Source organism: Gymnogyps californianus, chromosome 10, assembly GCF_018139145.2.
Source record: "Gymnogyps californianus isolate 813 chromosome 10, ASM1813914v2, whole genome shotgun sequence".
NCBI lineage: Eukaryota > Metazoa > Chordata > Aves > Accipitriformes > Cathartidae > Gymnogyps > Gymnogyps californianus.
Window position 1 is genome coordinate 16,451,285 of NC_059480.1, and position 19,932 is coordinate 16,471,216.

Genomic DNA, 19,932 nt, shown 5'->3' on the forward strand with positions numbered 1-19,932 from the left:
CACTTAGATCAGATGCTCTGAGATCAGCATCTAGTGTAATAGATGAGAATAAAAATCTTGTTGATGTTAGGAAAAGAATTTGTTTAAGTTCTTGCAGGGTAGTGATTCATCCAACATTTCAGATGAGGAGCAGCCCATTATTGGCATGTCCAGTGGAACTTGCTAGGGAGAGACCTCCTGGGTACCAGAGCTTTGCAGTCACTAAAGTGAAGACAGGTTGATGTTGAGATGGACTAAAAGTGACTTGCCTGTGTTCCCTAACTGCCTAGCTAGCTCTGTTCAGTGTCTTCATGACAGCACCAACCTTCCACAGATTAAAACCATCTAGGTAACAGTGGCAAGGTTGTACAAATGGCTCTGCACATTATGACCTGGTAGCCTTGTACCGTTGCATGCCATAGGTAGGATATACAACGTTGTATGAATGTTTTTATATTAGGATATGGTAGAAATTCTCCGTATATACTAACTCTACTCTCCTCTTAACAGTTCTCTTGAGAGGACTGGGTGGGGTGAAGGGGATTATAGTATTGTGCTGACTGTTAACTTTGGAGATGATTGCATTTTTGTATACAACTGACACATACACGTGTACCAGAGAAGAGAGCAGTGACTACAGTCCATCTGCACCAGTCAGTGTCAGATGGAACATGAACAGATTTTAACTGATTTTCAGAGAGCCGCATCCAACTCTGCAAAGAGTTTGTTCTGGTCCTAAAGCAGGACCTCATGCTGGTGCTTGGGGGCATTTCTAAGCAACATGCTTAGGATGAGAAACAAATACAACGGAAATCAGTTCTAGGGTTTGGTCCCTGTGTCCTTGCTGAGACGTCCCATCCAGCACAGTGTGCCTTTGGGCTCTGGGACCTTGGCCTCAGGGGGCAAAGTGTCTGCACACACTGAAATCCACCATGTCTCAGTATTTGTTACGAGAGCAACCAAAACCTTGGCTCTGTTTGGTGCGTAGGAAAAGGGGTGGTAAAATTGCACTAGCTCTGTTGAAGCAACAGGAAAAGCAACAGTCCTTACCAGTTTGCATTTGTTCTTTCATGAAGAGATGACAGTTTGCCCAAAAAGGCTGGATTTGGCCATTCTGTACATCTGTTAGAAGCTCCAGCTGTTGTTTCCTACATCTTTGGATTGCTGTAGTCGACTGAGACAACACCACAGTCAAATAAGGGCAAAGTCTGTAAATAAAAGCTGTTTAAATGCCAACAAATAACAAATATGCTGACTCTGGAGGTTGATTGATTGCAAATTATTTGTATTTTGTAGCTTGTGTTTTCAGCTCTACCAGACTCATTGACAGTACCATCCCCCATCTAGTTGGAAGCAAATGGAACCATTTAACCATTTAATGGTGTTTTGATTACTTCTCACAAAGCATTCTGCAATTTATCAGCTTTCTTTCCAAATATCTCATTCCTGCTCCTCCTCTTTGATCACTGAGAATCACCACGTATGGACAAAAATTTTCTGAGCCATTTACAATGTGTCTGCTTGAAATTACAGAGAAATCCACGCCTGGAGAGTTCTCTAGAGTCTGAATTTCTAATTCCTATGAGCTGGTAGTGGGTTTTTGCCCTTATTTTATTTAGATTGACTCAGCACCAGGTTTTTTGGTTTCTGTTGTCTCGGTCTGTTGCAGCAGGGCTCTTTGTTAGGATTCAGCTCACAGAGACTTGCAACATGAGAGCCATCAGCTGTACTTGATCTCAGAAGGAAAGAATCGAAAAAGTCGGGGCAATACTGGCAAAGAGGGGCTGCTGAGGGAAGGAAAGTGACGTGTGAATTATAACTGGGCTTCAGCACTATTAAAATGGGTGAGACGTGGCCCCTTCCTTCCTCACAGCTCCAGCAATTTCACTAGGGCTGCACCTGAGGACATCAGATAAGGGTCTGTCCTGGGGCCACAGACCCTGTACCCCAAGGGCTCAGTTCATATTTCCAAGGCAGAAGAAAAATAATTACTTGCCAACCTGAGAGGCAACAACTGGACTGACCAGAGTGGTGAAGGAGACCTTTTTTTTTGTCTCAGGGAAAGAAAACAAATGCATTGTATTACCCCGTCTGGCATGTCTGAACATCAGCTGAAGGTGAGTGGCAGACTCCCAGGATTAGCACCCTTCCTCAGTGGGGAGAGAAGTCATTATACAAAGCTGAATGAGGCAAATGAAGTTTTCATTGTGGATGAAGAGTGGCAAACATTGCTGACAGCCAGCTCAACGGGCTGATGAAACAGCAGCCCCAGGGAGACTGTTCAAAGGCTCTTTCGGTTATTTAATGAAGTGTGGTTGAGTTTTGACCCCTCAGCTTCAGCGCCTGAGGTTTTCTGTGAGTGTTTTAGGTCTTGCTCCTATCCCTGAGCTCATTGACTACTCGGAGAATTTTTTAAATCATATTTCCCTAGATTTGTAATGGTTTTCTTTCTTGCTGCGTGAAAGGTCATGCAACCGACAGAACAAATTCATCATACGGTGAAGCTGGAAGAGGGACCAAGCCCAGGAGCCCACTGGAAGCACTGGGAACAGGAGGGGACCTCAGTCAGCTTGGGCAAACCACCTCCCCAGGCACCGCCTGGTGAACAAGGCTCCGGCATTTACCAGTTCCCATGGCACTTGTAACAACAGCAGGTTAAAGAAATCAGTTTTATTTAGAGAGAAGGGAGTGTCTTAAAACTTTTGACCAAGTTCTTTTAAACCACAGTGGATAACGCACCATAGTGCACGGTGCACTCCTGCACTGGCGGAGGCTCCTGTTGCCCTCATTAGCAAAGTTTTATCCTTTGCAAAATGTAGGCTTGCTCCCCCTTCTCCAGAGGTTACTGCCCGGAGCACGGCTTCTCCCTCCTCCCTCCCTCCTGACCCCCAGCTGGGGACCTGCCCTCCCGCACCCGACCCCAGCAGCAGCCCTGTGGCAAACACAACCACAGCTGGGGAAAAGCAAAGCGAGAGAAACACACTTTCAGCTCCACTTTGCAATTTAAATTAAGGAGAAGGACCTGGGCAGGCGGCCCCCAGCCGCTGCTCTGTATGTGGCTGCAGGTCCCTGGCTCAGATGACCAGCACCGGTGATACTGCTGCAGTTCTCCATGCTGGCATGGGACTGACGGTGAACGACACCACCTCAGCCTGCAATATCGTAAAAATATCTTAGCTGAGGCTGCAGTGAGTTTCTTTTGCCAGCCCAGCACCTGCGGTGCCGTCAGCCTCTTGGCTAGAGTACATAGAAGTCGTTGTTGTTCGACAGGTCGCTGTAATGGCAGAGGGCAAGAGCAGGAGCCTGTGCCAGCGAGGGCTCAGGTCGACTTCTGCCCTGAACCCCCTGCGCCGCAGGCCTGCCTGAGCCCGGCTTGCAGAGATGAGTGTCCCACCTGGGCTCAGCCACAGCCCGATGCTTGCGCTTGAGTCTGCTGCCGCCATTGCAATAGGTCCCACAACACCGGCACGTCAAGAAGTGCTTGGCTCGGTGTTTGGCCTTTGACTCAGGGGCCAGGCCTGTCCCTCCGGGAGCGAAAGTCCCTGCCGCAGCGCCCCGTGGGTCGAGCTGCCCTTTCAACCGGCTCCTTCTCCTCTGGACAGGGTCCAGGCTGATGTCCGACTGGGAGGAGCAGCTCTCGTTCCAGCCGGCACCAGCGCTCAGGCTGCGCAGCGGCAGGGCGAGCCGCAACGCCTTCCAGAACTGGGAGCTGGAGCGCTTGGACTTCTCCCCCTTCCAGGTGACGAAGGAGACGGACTCCTTCAGCTGGAGGATGCTGGGGTGGGTGCACTGCAGTGGCCTGTACTCCACCACGATGAGCTTGGTGGCGATGGCATTCTGGCACATGATGCCCAGCTTGAACTCCAGGAGGCTGATGCTCTTCTCTGTCAAGTAATCAGGACTCAGGACCACGATCATCCTGCGGCTCCTCTGGATGAAGTCGAACACGGCTTCGGTGGTATCTAGGAGTGCAAGGGCAGAGGAATTGGGGTGCACAAGGGGGAGGGAGCGGGGAGAGAAAAGCTGAAGGAAGCTGTTTGGTGGCATACCTGCGCAGATGCCCCCTTCCCACAGCGGGAAACCTGGCACAAGCCCAGTGACTTTTGACTTGCCCATGCTCCTGCTGGCAGGGACTGCAGGAGCAATAGAAGCATTTTTGCTTTGCAGTGGGTTTTTGAGAAGGCTGAAGTGGCAAACGAGAAGCCAGGATGGCAGGATAAGCCAGGACCATACTCTGACTTCTGCCCTGCATGGCATCACTCCTGCCCAGGGAAGTGCAGGCATTTGATAAAGGGCAGGTCTTGTTCGGGAACCACCTGCCCACAGCTCTGGCAGTCCTTCGCATGGGGGGAACAAAGTGAAGCAATCACGTCATCGTGCCACAGCTTGCACTGCCAAGGCTAAGACCCACTTCCCTCCCTCTTATGCTCTCTCATCTAGAAATGGAAGCCTCCAAACTTAGAAAGCAAAAATGTCAGCCTTAAACCTCTCCATCAGTTCCCCCAGCCATGATGGGGGGTGAAAATACTGTCCTTCAAAGCATTTCTTGGGATTAATTGCAGTTTGTAAAGCTCAGCAAGATGCTTAGCTGGAATGGTGCCAGACAAGGGCAGCATCTCTTTTATTATGAATGTTGAAAAGCAGCAAACCTGAAGGATGTCCTTGGACTTCTATCTATGGCTTGGGATGCAGTAAGCATATTGAAGGTGTCATGGCTAATGGGTGAGCAGTGGAAAGGATGGGAATTAATAGGGCTGTGGCACTTAGCAAATTAACCCAAGCTGATTAACAGAACTGTAAAAACTTAAAAATAACCACCCACTTACTGAGTGCTGGTGCCTGAGATGGGGGGGGACCTGAGGACAAGGTGGTGTTCAAGCAGGAGAAGGATCATTGGAGTAAGAGCTCTTGCACACTCAGAGAGAAAAACCTCCCTGTAGGAATGTCTTGCAAAGAGCTGTTCTGGGGAGAAGAGCTACCTGCTGCTTCCATTGCCTTTCACACTGCTAGAGCCTTGATTCCTCAGTCTGGAGACTCCCCTCCCTCCCTGCCAGTGGAACACTGGTCTTTTGTATAAATAAAAATACTGCTCCTTCCCTGCAATGGCAATGCCTCTTATTCTTCCAGCACTTGGCTCTCTTTCCTTATCTCACAGAAGGTGCACCGTGTTGCACCTGGATGCATCTTATTTTAATACTGTACAGAGCAATACTTTTTTTTTCAAAGATATATGACTAGCTGTAAAACTCATTGTCACTAGATTATTTGGGGACCAAGAACTTGGGATAGGAAAAATGATTGAACAATAATATCCTAATGGAGAAAGTAAGGCACAGTTTGGCTCTTTAACATAATACTGGAATTTAACTCAAACTATTTGGAGTATTTTTTTCTTGTATATAAGGTTTGGGGGGATTTCCTGCCCCCCAACACACACAGGAAAACACTGATTCATTGAAACCAAAAGTAGATGATAAAGTCAGTTCTGTCAGAATTGTCACCTAATGCTGTAAAATGTTCTTACCACCCTATTTCAAAGGCACAAAGAATTGGCAGCAATCTCCCAATTTACTGAGTCCAGACCTCATTCAAACCTTTCTATAACTAATTGAGATCTATTTTGAAATCAGCCAAGCTTCAACATTTTGTGAAAGAAAAAGCTCCTTTGCTGATTTGAAAGGTCTTTCTTTTTGAAACTGGAATCACAGAATCACAGTGAAATGTAGGCAGGAGCAGCCCCTGGGAGGTCACCTATTCTACCTGCCTGCTCAAAAAGCACAGTTCAATTAATGTGAATGATCCCAACACTGCTGAAATGAAATATTTTGATTGAGCTGCCAGTGATGGTTTTCTTTTATCAATTTTGAATCTGCAACACTTTCTGAGACTCCACATTTTTTTGGCAGGGAAAATGCTCCAATTCCCAAAGATAGATTTCATTTCTGAGAAGGGTATGCATTTAGACTTGGCTGACCAGGATACCTTGGGATGTTCAGTTTACAATGTAAACCCAGCTCACCAAAAATCCTGAGCAGCCACTTCACAGTGTGCAGGCAGGATGGTCCCTCCCAGTGACACCAACAGCACAGGATGGGACAGGCAGCAATAACACTGCGGGGGTTTGGGTACCAACAGAGCTGGGAATTTGATAGTCTTGGATATCTGCTTTACACTAAAAAACTTCCATCTTTACTACATGCTTACAAAGGACACTGCATATTTTTGTTGGTTTACTTGTGTCTCCCCTAATGCACCCCAGAGATGTAACAGGATTGTAAGGGCCATACATTTGTCTCAGTCCAATAAAAGCTGGGGGGTCATAGATCCCATACCCATACCTCATAGACCCCAAATCCATAGATTGTCACAAGTATTCATTTTGCTAGTGGTCTGGAAACGCTAGGCTCTCTCTCAACTTACCTGCTAGCATGCAAACAAGGGAAAGAGCCAAGAAAGAGGCTTGGATGAGAAAATATGAAGCTGAATGAACCTTTTCTACCCAACTACCTGGAAGGTGATGGGCAAAGCAGCCTAAGAGTGAGTTTGATTTCTGTGGCTAGGGCAGATTTCCAAGATTTCTGTTCAACATTCTGGCTTGGTCTCTCAAGCAAAGGGATGGTGTTTCCTTCCCATCTTTCTATCTTGTGATTGCCGAGTGAGCGCTCTTTGGGTCAGAGACTTTCTGTGTGTGCATGTCCACTGCTGGGTGACATTTGAATGCTGCGTGTCACTGTGTTTCTGCTTGCACGGCCCTGGTAGCAGTGGTGGTGCCTCAGGATCTCTGCAGGCACACCATGAAACAGCCAGGAAAATGCCCCCCTCTAAGGAGGTGTCCCCAAATGATCCTGATGCTTGGACTACACACAGTCATTTCTTTAACAACCTTTCGCAGACATAATGGGGAGGAAAATGATACTTATGAGAAATGCACAAGGACTGAAATGCAAAAGTGAAAATGTTTTATTGAAAAGCAAAATAAAATAATACTGACACTTCACAAACCAAATAACACAAAGGCAAAAACGTACAGAAAAGAGAAGGGAAAACTCTGGAACAGCTGTACAACATCAAACAGCACAGGGGGGAAGATATTTCTTCCAATTTGTGCCACGCTGTTTCCCCATAAAACAATGAGAAACTTTGTATGGGCTGCATAAATGTTAGGTTAGAGCACAGAAACTCAAATGAATCAACTGACCTAGACAGATGCTGTGACAGAATCCCACAATGGAAACCACACGTGGCATAGGATGAAATGGCAGGCATATCTGAGGTGCTCTGCAGATCTGCATTACAGCTGGGACTGGGCTTTACCCCTGGCCTGACAGCTCCCAGCAAAGCCAGTGGTAAAGCTCCCGGGGGAGTGGAGCCTGCTCCAGCGCTATTCCTTCCATGCTGCTCCCTCTGGACCTCTCGGGCCCCTTTCAGACCATCGCACCTTTTGCCTTGGGGGTGCTCTGCTGATGTCTCTCAGTAATCCTGTTCTAGGGTTGCAATGGCACCAAGGGCCACTGCAATGTATGCCAGAGAAAGTCCTGGTCTATTATTTATTTGGAAAACTCTTTGAATAAAATCAGCAAAATAAATGAGGTGGATTTAACTTCCTAAAATAATCAGACTTACTAAAACATCAGCAGAAGTTCTCTTGGTACCTCAGCCAAAAGTGAGATGTAATGTGGTGAGGTCTGGGATGTTAATTGAATTTATGCGTATTTTTGAGTCATTTTTTTTAAAATCAAATTGGAATCTAACACAGTTCTGCTTTGGCCTCAGGGCCTTCCCTCTGCCTGCAGATCTGGCAGCTGATTACACAGATGCTGAAAACACAAACAAAAAGGTGAAGCTGGGCAAAATGATGCGGTTGCAATGGTTTCACAAAGCTGAGCATGGTTTTGAGTGCTATCTCATATAAATGAAGCTTTCTGGAGTGTGGGAAGCAGCTCTGTCCCTCCACAGACAGCCACAGGGGAAAAGCTCGTAACAGCAAAGCTTTTAAGCACCTCTGAGCAGATGAGGAGCTCCAACGCCTTCAGTGAAGCTGACTGCAATTTTACCTGCTTAAAGCAAAGCTTACTTGGGGTGGAGAGGATGAAGAGGAAGGTGAGAAAGACATTCTATTTGTTCCACATTTGTACAGTACCTGCCCAACGGCATGGGTGGCTGCTGCTCCCCGCTGCCCTGGAATAGCATTATTAATCATAAGATACTATGAGCAAGGGGCTTCACTGATGCCAGGATTCAGCCCCACACCTTTAAGGCTGGGCTGTTTACTGGGACACCTTCAAACCTCCCTGCTCAGCTGGGTGAATAGTGCATAGACTCCAAATTGTAGTGCTTTTTTAATGCCATTATGAATGGATATGCTTCACCTGCTGGACACCAACAGAGCAAAAGCATGAGTCAGAGGTGACTCAGGAGCAACCATTATCAACAAAAAATAAGCATGCACTTAGTGTGCGTAATACTGAATTCCACAATTAAGTGGGCAGGCCCTTGCATTGGGAGCTACAGGAGTATGGAGACACCCCCAGAGCTTGTAGTTTTATGTGAAAATGTTGCGAACAACAGTACCAGTCAATGCCAGGGTCCCGCGGTGCTTTGGTCTGTCCTACAAGGGAAGGGACACTCCCCTCCTTGGTCTGAAAAGCCTGTCTGCTGGGGGTGAACTCACCAGGTCCTCTCCTATGCCTGCTGCCTCTCAGTGAAGCAAGGACTGGTACTCAGTGGTTTTTTATATTTCCATTTGTGCAAAGGTTGCAGAAGCTGAGATACATCCTCTGTTCTGCAACTCTGGGCTGGAAACAAGATGGGCAGAGACTTGCTTTGTAAAGCCAAGGCTAGTTTAAACCTGAGCCCTGAATTATGAATGGTGATGTTGTTCATACCCAGGCAGAGAACACTGAGTCTTCATAGAATCATAGAATGGTTTGGGTTGGGAGAGACCTTTAAAGGACATCTAGTCCAACCCCCTGCAATGAGCAGGGGCATCTTCAACTACATCAGGTTGCTCAGAGCCCCGTCCAACATGACCTTGAATGTTTCCAGGGATGGGGCATCTACCACCTCTCTGAGCAATCTGTTCCAGTGTGTCACCACCCTCATCGTAAAAAATTTCTTCCTTAAATCTAGTCTAAATCTACCCTCTTTTAGTTTAAAACCATTAGCCCTTGTCCTATCGCAACAGGCCCTACTAAAAAGTCTGTCCCCATCTTTCTTATGAGCCCCCTTTAAGTATTGAAAGGCCACAATAAGGTCTCCCTGGAGCCTTCTCTTCTCCAGGCTGAACAACCCCAACTCTCTCAGCATTTCCTCATAGTCTTACCCAGCCGGACAGAGCTAGTAGTTTTTAGTAAGTTCAAGTAAGTTGTAGGGTCTCCTGGGGAGTTGGACATATATCCACGGTCATCCCAGAGGCCTTGGCAGCACCTTGCATGATGCTTTCCCCCAGCCAGCAGCACAGAGACAGTAGGCGGGTTCAGTAGTAAATTGGGGTTCCTTGCAGTGCTTGTGAAGTCCCTGAGTTTACTCTACAAAGAAGCATCTCTCAGACACGCTCCACGGCCTGTACTAATGAGAGATTTCCCCTGGATTACGACATTACAGCCCTGAAGGATCTGGGGTACTCAGGAGACTGACCACTTATTAGTAGAAATGCTACAATACAAGTATCACCTAGCAGAACTTTTTTTTTCTTTAAAAAATGCTTTTGTAACAGCCATTTCACATTGCCAAACTATCTGAATGCACCTGCTCCTACAGAAATGCAGGGAGCAACGATGAGGAGCCTCACAAGTGTACGCTCCCCCCACTGAAGCAGAAATCTGTGATCCCACAGTGATCAGGACTATATAGCTAGGACATGTATGAAAGGCTCTATACTGGAGCCACCTTTCAAACTGTTCCCCAGCCTCTGCAACAGGGACCAACGACCAGAAGGAGTGAAACCGCTTAGGAGAGGAAAGGAGCTCTGTCCTGGATGCTAACAAAGGTCCATAGGAACTGGATCTAGGAGTACTGGCCTATACAAATACTATGCTATCACAAGGTGTTGGCTGCATCCCACCTGGATAGCCCAAATGTAGACCTTGAGCCCAGGCTGGTGTGGTTGATGACAAGGACGTGCATTTGCAGAGAGGAGGTGTATGCATCTTTGGTCTCTCTACTGCCGGGGCAGTAGAAAAGCTGCAGGGAGGCATGACTGTCCTCTGAAATGCTTGGGGGACAGTCCTTCATGGCAAAAACCCTGAGTTCCTTCCCACTCCCTGGCCTAACTTGTGCATTCCTGGGGTTTGTTTTGTTTTGTTCTCTGATGGTGTCAAACATTTTTCAGGGATACGTATGAGACCATCAAGGCTCAAACTCCTGCTAATTTTTTTCACTGGCATTTCCACCTGCAGCTGCTTCCAGAACCTGCCCTTTGGGAACTTCGATTTCTCGCCTTTCCATTTAATGACAGTCAAGGCCGCCTTGGCCTGCTTCAGCTCCTTCACTTTGCTCTTCTTGATGGCTTTGTACTGCACTAGAATGACTTTGATGTTGCCCTTGGAGGCCATATTCTCTAGACCAGCCTTGAGCTCCAGCAGGGCCTGTGTCCCCTGCAAGACGTAGTTGGGGCTCAGGACAACAAGCAGACGTCGGCTTTTCTGGATGAAGCTCAGGGTTTCATCTGTGACAACTGGGAGAAAGAAACATTGAGGCGGTTAGTGATGGCCGAGAACATGCTGCTGAGCTGCTAGTGTGACACCAGGTGTCTCTTGAAGGGGACAATAAAATCCCTTGGAGGCCCTCTCTAGAGACTATACTGGTGCTTCCCAACCCTGCAAGCGATTCCAGGTAGGGCTTCCTACACCATGGCTGGTACCCACTGCCCCATCCAGTGACATCTTCTACTCCCAGCCCCAGGCTGCCTACAGATGTGTTTCCTCCTCCCTGTGCTACATGGAGATGCCTGAGGTAGCTACACCTAAAAGGTACTACGTGGCAGTCACACCACCCAATGCTATCAAGATGCCATGTGGCCAAGAGGGCTGCTCTGGTAGGCTCAGATTTAGCTTCCTTCTAGTGAGAGTGGAAAAATAGGCTCTCTGGAGCAAAGCAGGAAAATTGCCAGCTGGACAACACATGACCTCAAGGAAAAGACTCAGCCTGAAGAGGCGTCGGGAAGCCTGAATGCCTACACTTACATCCTCCTCTGGCAGACGTCCAGAATGACTCTGGGTAATCCCTTCACTCCTCTTGCCTCGGTTTCCCCACACCACACACACACACAATAAGTATCTACACCCTCCCTGAGTGTTCTCATGGGTTAATTTGCTTTGGAAATACTACCATCCTAACTCCTGTTACTCATCCAGCTGTTCCTGTTGCTGTCATCGATGAAAGCAGATTTGAGTGTTTCTAGAAGTGACAAGTAAACTGCTCTGAGGACTTTTAATGAAGCGTCCCAAAAATGACACCCTTCGAGCCAGAGACATGTCATGGTAACTGTGGATCCTCTTTGATTTTCTAACATCTGCAGGTAGACTGTCCTTAGACACCTTTCTGTAATTAATGCGAAAATTCCTTGTAAGTGTGAATCCCGGTGCTTGCACTCTCTGCTGCAGGATCTCCCACGCTTCATTGACAAGGGAACGCTCTTTACTGGTCAGAAAATACAATGGAGAATAAAATAACGCTGACAGGCAACTTCATTTAGCTGTCAAGCACGTTTGATTAGTTCCTGTCAGCAAACTCGCAGGATAATCCATCTCCCACTGTTTCTTCATCAAGGACAACATAACTCTCTACCCATGACACAGATGCACGCTCTGGAGGCATGACACCAGCTGCCAAAAGCTATTTCCTGGCCCGCCGTGCTTCCCCAAGAAGGAGATTAGTCAAATCCTAGCTAAGAAGCAATAGGGAAACCCCAGCAGCATTGCAAATGGCAGTGCAATGACAAGCCACCCCAGCAGTGCTCCGGAGGGCTGGCGCTGGATTGAGGCTGGTAGTGACGGCCACGGTGAGCCGGGATGGGAGCGCTCCGGAGGCGAGGGTGAAGCCAGAGGGAGCCCAGGAGAGCTAGGCTGGGAGGAAAATGAGACCCTCCAAAGGGAAAGGGGGAGGATGGCAAGAAGCAGCAGAGGGAACAGGCGGCAGATGTACGTCTTGAGGAACAACTGGTGAAAACAGCTCAGAGCAAACCTGCTCTGAGCGTGGAGCTGGCATCAAGCAAATAAAGCCCGGAGGGTGCCCTGCCATGTCATCCAGGCTCTCTCTAGAAGGAACAGCACCAGGATTGCAGCTGTCTCCCTGTCCTGAGGCACACATATTTATTTGCCCTCAAACTTAGAGGTGTTGTGTCCTGGCAATGATCTAGGAGATAAAGACAACAGATCCCAGACTGATTCTACTCCCTCTGTCACGCAACTGGGCTGGTACTCCAGTAGTCCCTGCTGTCCTACCCAAAAGGGACCCCAATGGGCTTTATCAGCACAGGTTCTGTCATCAGTGGGGTCCTGACCCAAAGCCCGTGAATCCAAAGTGGGGCAGTCTGCCCTGGCAAAAGTTCAGGCTTTGAACTTTCAGTAGGCGTCAGGGATCATACAGCCAACTCAGCCCCCAGGACACTGGAAATTGAGAGTGTTGGCTAGATTTGTGCCCTTGCTGTGGCACCTGTGTGACTGTATGCGTATGTGCAGAGTTTCACAAACTTCTATTCTTGGTGATTCCCTGCATCCCTCCAGCAGACACTGTGTCCAGAACCTTGTATGATTTAGCTTGAAACAGTGAAAAAAAATCTACATCTTAATGAAGAGATGAGTCTCACTACCTGCAACAAAGTACTCTTAATCATAGCAACTTAATTGTATGCCATGTTAGACACAGACTCTCTAATTAATGAGGGTGAGTGGGAGGCCTTCTGGGAGGGCAGGTTATCTTCTCACTGATTTTGGCACAGTGCTCTCCACACCTCCCTGAAGCAGACACTCCTGTTCTTTACAGGCACTCACCATTACCCTCTGTGAGCTACCAGTCTGGTCCAGTATCACACTCCCTCTGCTGCTTTTCTTTCTAGCCTTGACTTTATCCCCTTTTTTTAAGGCAGCTCAGAGGGTTTGCATGAAGGTCAGTGGTCCAGTTCCCTCATGCTGATAGACAAATCACTCCTGCACATCACTCCTGGGGAGAGCAACTGAAACGACCAACAACCACCACTTGCCCACCACAGCCTTTTTGATGGCCTGGAGCATCTGTGACATTGTCACGTGAAGCACAAACATTATAAGATACCAACAAGAGATTGTTAATGGAGATGGGGGAAAAAAACAAAGGATAAAGTTAATCTGGATAGGCCAGTTCCTATCAATTATCAGTACCTCAAAGAAAATAAAGAGAGGATGTGCATGGAGCACAGCCCCCTGTGAAATACTCACTTCCCCCAGGGAGGCTGTCTCTGTCGAAGATACACAGCTTGTACCCAAACTCATTCTCCAAGACTCCCCGCAGTGTCAGCAGCACAAATTCCTCCTCCTCCGCGTTGCGTGCATAGGACACGTACACATCGTACTCCTTCCCGTCTGAGCATTGAGAGTGCAGAGAAACACAAATGGCAGAAGAGAGACTTGTGATACTGCACATGCTGAGCCTTCAGCTTGCTTCACGGGAAAAGCAGATATGAAGGCTCGCTTTGAGCCCAGGCACCACAGGTTAAGACACATCAATTTCCATAGTTACAAGACAGCAGCGCTGCCTCTGACTACCCAGCCTGAACACGCAGGTAGTCAGACACTGCGGGGTCGCTGAAGGCACGAGACCGCAGCAAGATAACCAACCCGTTCTGTCCACAGTCTTTTTGTCTTTTGACATCTCTGAAAATGCTTCCTCTCATTGCTGTCTATCTGCATGAGCAGTCCCACCAGACAGAGACTTGCACCCTGCCTACACCCTCTGAGAGCCACCGCACCCCCTTGGCAGGTTCACACCACAAGCTGCGAGGGCTCAAACACCCTCCTCATCCTACAGAGGAAGAAATCTCAGCTCAGAGTCCCAAGAGATGAACTCCCAGTAACACAGGGAAGCTGTGGAAGAACTGAGGACAGGAGGGTGATTTCCAGATCCATCCTTTTGGACACCTTCCCACATTTCAAAGCAAATCACCCTGGATTCATGAGTCCTTACATAGAGTCACCAGAGAAACGAGAGACTTACTGAAACTTGATGACTTATCTTGACCATCTAGATTGGATGAAACAGCTAGCCATCAGCAGGGCAGTGCCCCAGGGACCTGACATGTCCATGCTTCACCTCTGCAGAGAATACAGAGGACTTCTCTCCCCTTTCCCCTGACCTAAGCCTGACTCCTCTTGCTCTAATGACCCACACATGCAGGTATAGAAATGGAAGGTCAAAATGTCATTATGCTGTGAAGAAGGTTAAAAATAGCTTATATGAAGATTCCTATATGAAAACAAAGGGTCTGGCCTGTAGCAGGATAAAATAAATGTAAGTCCTTCAACTCCTTACCTAGAATGGTTTCATCTGTTCCAAAATGAGCCCGGTAGAAGAGGACCATTTCAAGCCAATACACGTGATAGACGACTATCAGCACCACAATGAGCAGGATGGTTGCCCCCAGTCCACAGGCCAGCTCCACGGTGTACTTCGGTGCTACAACTGGGTTCAAAAAGAAATAGGGGGTCTGGTTTACAGAACAGGTTGGGCCTTCAGCTAAGCAGGAACAAGTTTGTGTCACATGCAGCCAAACACCACAGAGGAACAGCCAAGAGCTAAGCTGGCCCTTCAGAGGAAGGTGTCCAAGCCAAGGTTTTTCTGGCAGGACACGTGACGCCTGGCCACCCTGGAGTCCCCATTCTGGGTTACTAGGTCTGGTTGAGCTGGCAGAGCAAGTCAAAGCACAGGCTGGACTTCTGTCTCTGAGAGAGACCCTGGGAGCAGGCAGATGGTAGAATGACCTGTTGATGGAAACCACCTGCACCATCCAAAGCCAGCTCATGAACGTGACCTCCTCAGCAGTATATGCAAATTCTTGGGGCAACACAACAGCACTCTGCTTCAAGGAGAGCCAGCCAAAGCTCACCTGCAGCAAAATAAAGGCAATGGCCACCATTTTCCCTCCCCATCAAACACACACAGTTCTTGTGGCTTGTCCCAGACTGACAGCAAGGATATAACTAGCCATGGCCTGATTGTTTTCTACCAAGAAAGAAGAATCAGAGTTCATTACAGAAAAGCTGAACTGCTTGCAAACAAATAGGACAACCTGTGGGCATCAAGCCAGAACATCACAGGCCCCGCTCCAACTCATACAGTGTCTGTCACACCACTGATGCTTCTTTGTATTAAGGACAGAAAATAACTCTTCTAACTGTATCCCTGGGCAACTCTGTTCTTATGGTGATTCAGGTGGCAGCTGACATGCACACTGGCAAACTGCACGATAAAAGAACAGCAGTGAGTGAAAACATCACCAAATTCCAAGATTTAATAAGTTTTATTAGAAACTGAATTACAAAAAAGAAAATGGAAGGAATTTAACAACTTTCATTAGGTGATAAGCAGCAGAAGTACATGAGAAGGAGAGGGAAATCATCCAGAAAAAGCAGGAAAGGTATATATCCTAATGTAGTGAAAGAGTTGGAGCCAACATATATAGCTGCTTGCTAAAAACTGGAAGACAAGTGCTAAGGAGTTAGGTTCTGGTATGCTTGATGTTCCTATGTGCAGTGGGATGGTCTGCAGTGAGCTTAGCTTAAGGTTGCTCTGCCAGCAGTGGTCGGGGATGGTAATTGGATTTTGCTCTGGAACAGGGCAGAAAGGAGCAGTGGTGAGTAACCAGGTCTGCTCAGAGCAAACCCACTCAACTGCCCAGGAGCAGACGGGGGAGGAAGAGAGAGGATAGTATAGATCAGTCCACTAGAAAACAGCATTTAGGTGCTGCTGTATAGAGAAAGAATCTGAAGATTTTAGATTCGCTTCTGCTACATGTACAAACATTATCATCCCAGAAGAATTATACATGTAGGACGAACACACTGGCAGATGGTTTCAGCCTCAGTGGTGTGTTTGGTCTATGGTTCCTTCCTAATGATCCAGAAAAGGGTTGTCTCAAAGGAATGGGACTAAAAGTGAAGGAGGACAAGTACCAAGAAGGAAGAGAAAGAGCTCTTCCAGTGAAGACCTCTGTGAGCCTTCCCATGCTAATAGGGCAGAGTGGGGGGAAGAAGGTGTCTGGCATGAGCTATACAAGGCAGGGCAGCATCCCTTATGGGAGAGGGGAGGTCTGACCTACAGTAAGCAGGTGTTGAAGCTCTAGGTGAGGTTGATATGGAGGCAGAAATATCCACCTTCATCAGGAAGCCTCACATACCTATAGTGAAGGCTCAGTTCTTATTACTGAGAGGTGGGTCTGGGAAACAGGAACAAAATCTTTGATGAAAGATAGATGTAGGAAAAAACCCACACTGAACAGAGCTGGATCAGTCCATACCATCCACGCTGAGATGGCTGTATCTAGACTGGAGCATCATCACAGCAAGGAGTAAAACCACAGAGCGTCGTGGTTAGGCTGTCTCACTCCCTGAGCAATGTCAACGAGTGCGGTATGCCTTCTGGAGGATGCCAACTGGTAGCTGTTGCATCACGCAAAACCTTCACACAAGCAAGTAACCTGAAATCATTCCAACCAGCCTGTCCCCTCAGGTCTGCTTCAATCGTGATACATGGATGGGATGAGAACAACAGGTCTATCCACCCCGCTCTCTCCCCAGGCACTTGACCATAGTAGGGTATACGTGACATGCGTCCTTTGCTCCCTGCCTCCAAGAAGTGGTGCAGTATGACAGCAATAATACAGCAGTGCGTACAGAACAGCGTGTGTTGGGGGAAAAGGCCTGATGGAATTATCTGTTCCCCTACTGTTTTGCAGGGCAAGGCTCAAGACAGGACTGACAGCCCTCTCTGAAGATGTCTCATTTCACACCCATTCTCTGCAAGTATTTTACCTTTCATGCGCACTATGGCCTGGCTATGGTCCTCGCCTTTGGCGTTTCTGGCATAGCAAGTATAATTTCGTTTCAAGTCCTCTGGTGTGGCTTTTGCAACTGTTAGAGTCCTTATGACAGTTTTGTCTTCAAAATCTCTAGTAATTTCACTGTAAGAGAAAAACTAGAGCATTACATATGTGAAACTGCAGCAAGTTCTTAGGACAAATACTCCTTTCCCTGATATAACCCAACTCTTTCTTTAAAAAAAAAACCAAAACACCTAAACTGATACTTATAAATCGATACACACTCCAGATTTGAATACAGCTGCAGCTGTTCCTTTATCTGATTTTCCTTAATATTTATTTTGCCACTCACAATTTTCTCATTGCGGCTGTGTCACATTGCATTTTAGAGATAAAGGAAGTTCTTGCCTACAAAGCAACAAGACCTCATGAACTCAGGATTCAGAGCCCATGTCACATTCCCTGTGCAATCCTGGATGAGTCACTTTGTCTCTCTGCCTGAAATGATCATCTGCAAAATGGGGATCATAGTATTTCCTTTTGCCTTTCCTTTTTCTACACAGGTCTGCAAACCGATTGGGGCAGCGACTACCTTCCACATGTAATTCAGCACCCAGCAAATGCGACTCTGAACCTCATTTGGGTTCTTCACGTAACTGAATCTCTACTCCTCCTAATCAATACTATGTATAATACTACATTTTTGTTTTCAGCCTTTATTTTTTGAAACATTTTTATCACTTATGCTATTTGGGAACATTCCTCTAAATAAAATTGTGTCTGCCCCTGTTTTAGAAGTCCCACAATAGCACCAGCTGTTGGCACCACTACCGGGACCTGAACAAGTGATGGCATGAACTGGTAAACAAAGCTCCCTCAAATCCTTCTGTAAGACAAGACACTGTCCAGGTCTGGAGGCCTCCTCCCTGGAGCTCCTGGTGCTCATCACGGCATGGTGCAGACACAGGAGTTTCTGATTAACAGGGAAGTGGGAGACTCCACACTCCCTTGCAAGGGAAAATGGGACTGTCGCATGTCTGTACCCACACCCCTCTGCAGGACCCAAGAGATGGTTAGATACAAATGAAGGTTCACATTACTACGTTACCTTTGTGTGACTTTTATCTTGGGGTCCGTGATGTCATCTGTGTTTTTCCCATCTATGGTCCACCACACCTCAGTTCGGGAGTCCTTCAGGAAGGTGAAGAAGACCTCACAGGACAGAACAAGGTCATCTCCTGGGAAGAAAGGACCACAGTGAGGTATTGCAAAGCAGGAACAGCATCACCCTGACTTTTGTGCTTTCCAGTGATCCTACCAGCCTGAGCTCTGCCTCCCTTCAGGAGGGAATGAGGCCAGCATCCACCTTCAGACATCTGATAACAGTTTAACATGCCGGACATGTTGATTTATGACAGACAAATAAATAGGAAAGAATATCCTGCCTTCTCAAATGTGTTACAAATTCCTTGACCACCAAGTGACCCACGCAAAGGGAGATGCTCCATGCCAACCACTTCCTTGGAAAGCCGGGCAGTGTTAATCATCCCCACTGTACAAGGGACAGATGCCATAAAGCATTTTGGTGTGGGAACACTTGTTCAGGTATTTAACTTCCCCTCAAGATCAGGCTGGGGAGAGTGACTATCTTTGTGATCAGCCCATAAGTGATTTTATCTTATAGAGTGACTGTGGAAGAAGTCTGACCTTCTGAGCCAAAAGAGCTGTGCTTTAAAGTGAAGACTCTGCTGCTAATCATCATCACTGGCACCACATTTACTACAGCAGTGTAATGGGGCACGATCCATTCAACATAGGGAATTGTTCCAAAGAGCTATCAGTCTAAACAGATGGGGTGGGGGAAGGGGTGTGGTACCCCATTACACAATGCTGTGAGGCCAGCAAAAGGAGAGCTGTCATTAATTAGGAAGTAATCAGCCAAGAAGGGAGAGGAGATGAGGAAAAAGTGGCCAGAAGGCTGAAGCCACTGAGTGGCTGAATGAGGGAGGGTTGGAGCAAACCGCAGCCAGGGACAGGGCTGAGACAAGGTCCTACAGGAATTTCTCTAAGCAGCTGAGGGTCCCTGTTTCATCTGCTTCTGCAGCTGCAAACCTGCATCTCCGTGTCTGAATATCTATCTTTATTTGTGCTTGCAAAAATAAACTTTTAAAGCTGTGCTCTCCTATTCTGGCATTGAGAACTAGCACCCCACGCTGTCTGCCAGGCAACTTGTGGCAGCTCCTGTGCTCTGCGAGGGAAAGCAGCAGGGATGCAGTGGAAGGGGAGAGCTTCTGTGCCTGGCTGGGTCTCCCCGTCCCAGCAGGCAGGCTGCCAGGGCAGCAACAGCAGGCAGCAAGCATTGCAATTTACCTGCTTCCAGTTCGTAGACAACTTTCTCATTTGGAGAGGTGAATTGTGGTGGCAAGGCTTTGTTTGGAGATCCTGCGGGAGAGAACAGAGAGCCCCCCACGGGGACCCAAACTTCATGAGAACCTGGGGTCCTTGCAGCCTCGCTCATGATGCCCTCACACCCTGCTGCACATGCCCTAATCTAACTTGTGATACAATCCTGCTGCCGAGTTCATGCAAAGAGAAATCTAATCCTAGTCCCCAAACTCAGGGCCAGACCCAGGTTTTGAGGCTCCTCCAAAGTTTAGGTAAGTCTAGACACAAGTTTTTGGGCCTCTCACATCAGAAGAGCTCCATACCCCTCTCATCTCCCACAAGGCACAACCTGTACCAGTTTCTTTTTATTGCTGCTTCTAAAAAACAAAACATAAACATCATTTCCTGTCGCAAGTATATAATTCAGCTCTTAAAGCAGCAGTTGCCATGGGACTCAGCATGTGCTCTACTGTTCACTAGGTTTTTAAGCTTTGTCTACAATTCCCTGGCAGGTAGGCTGAGCCCTTGTCAGGATGGATTTGTCCAAGCACTGGGCT

At 47.6% G+C, this 19,932-nt stretch overlaps 1 protein-coding gene across 1 annotated transcript in view; it reads right to left on the minus strand.

Moving 5' to 3' along the window:
• Positions 1-3,216: 3,216 nt before the first annotated feature.
• The window catches only part of IL1RAP (interleukin 1 receptor accessory protein), a 33,115-nt gene continuing 16,399 nt past the window's right edge, over positions 3,217-19,932 (minus strand). Inside the window, exons 5-10 of the mRNA XM_050902731.1 lie at positions 19,361-19,432; positions 18,099-18,228; positions 16,983-17,131; positions 14,485-14,634; positions 13,395-13,538; positions 3,217-3,941 (exon numbers count right to left, since the gene is read on the minus strand). Coding sequence (XP_050758688.1) covers positions 3,217-3,941; positions 13,395-13,538; positions 14,485-14,634; positions 16,983-17,131; positions 18,099-18,228; positions 19,361-19,432 — 1,370 coding nt within the window. The remainder of the gene's footprint in view (positions 3,942-13,394; positions 13,539-14,484; positions 14,635-16,982; positions 17,132-18,098; positions 18,229-19,360; positions 19,433-19,932) is intronic.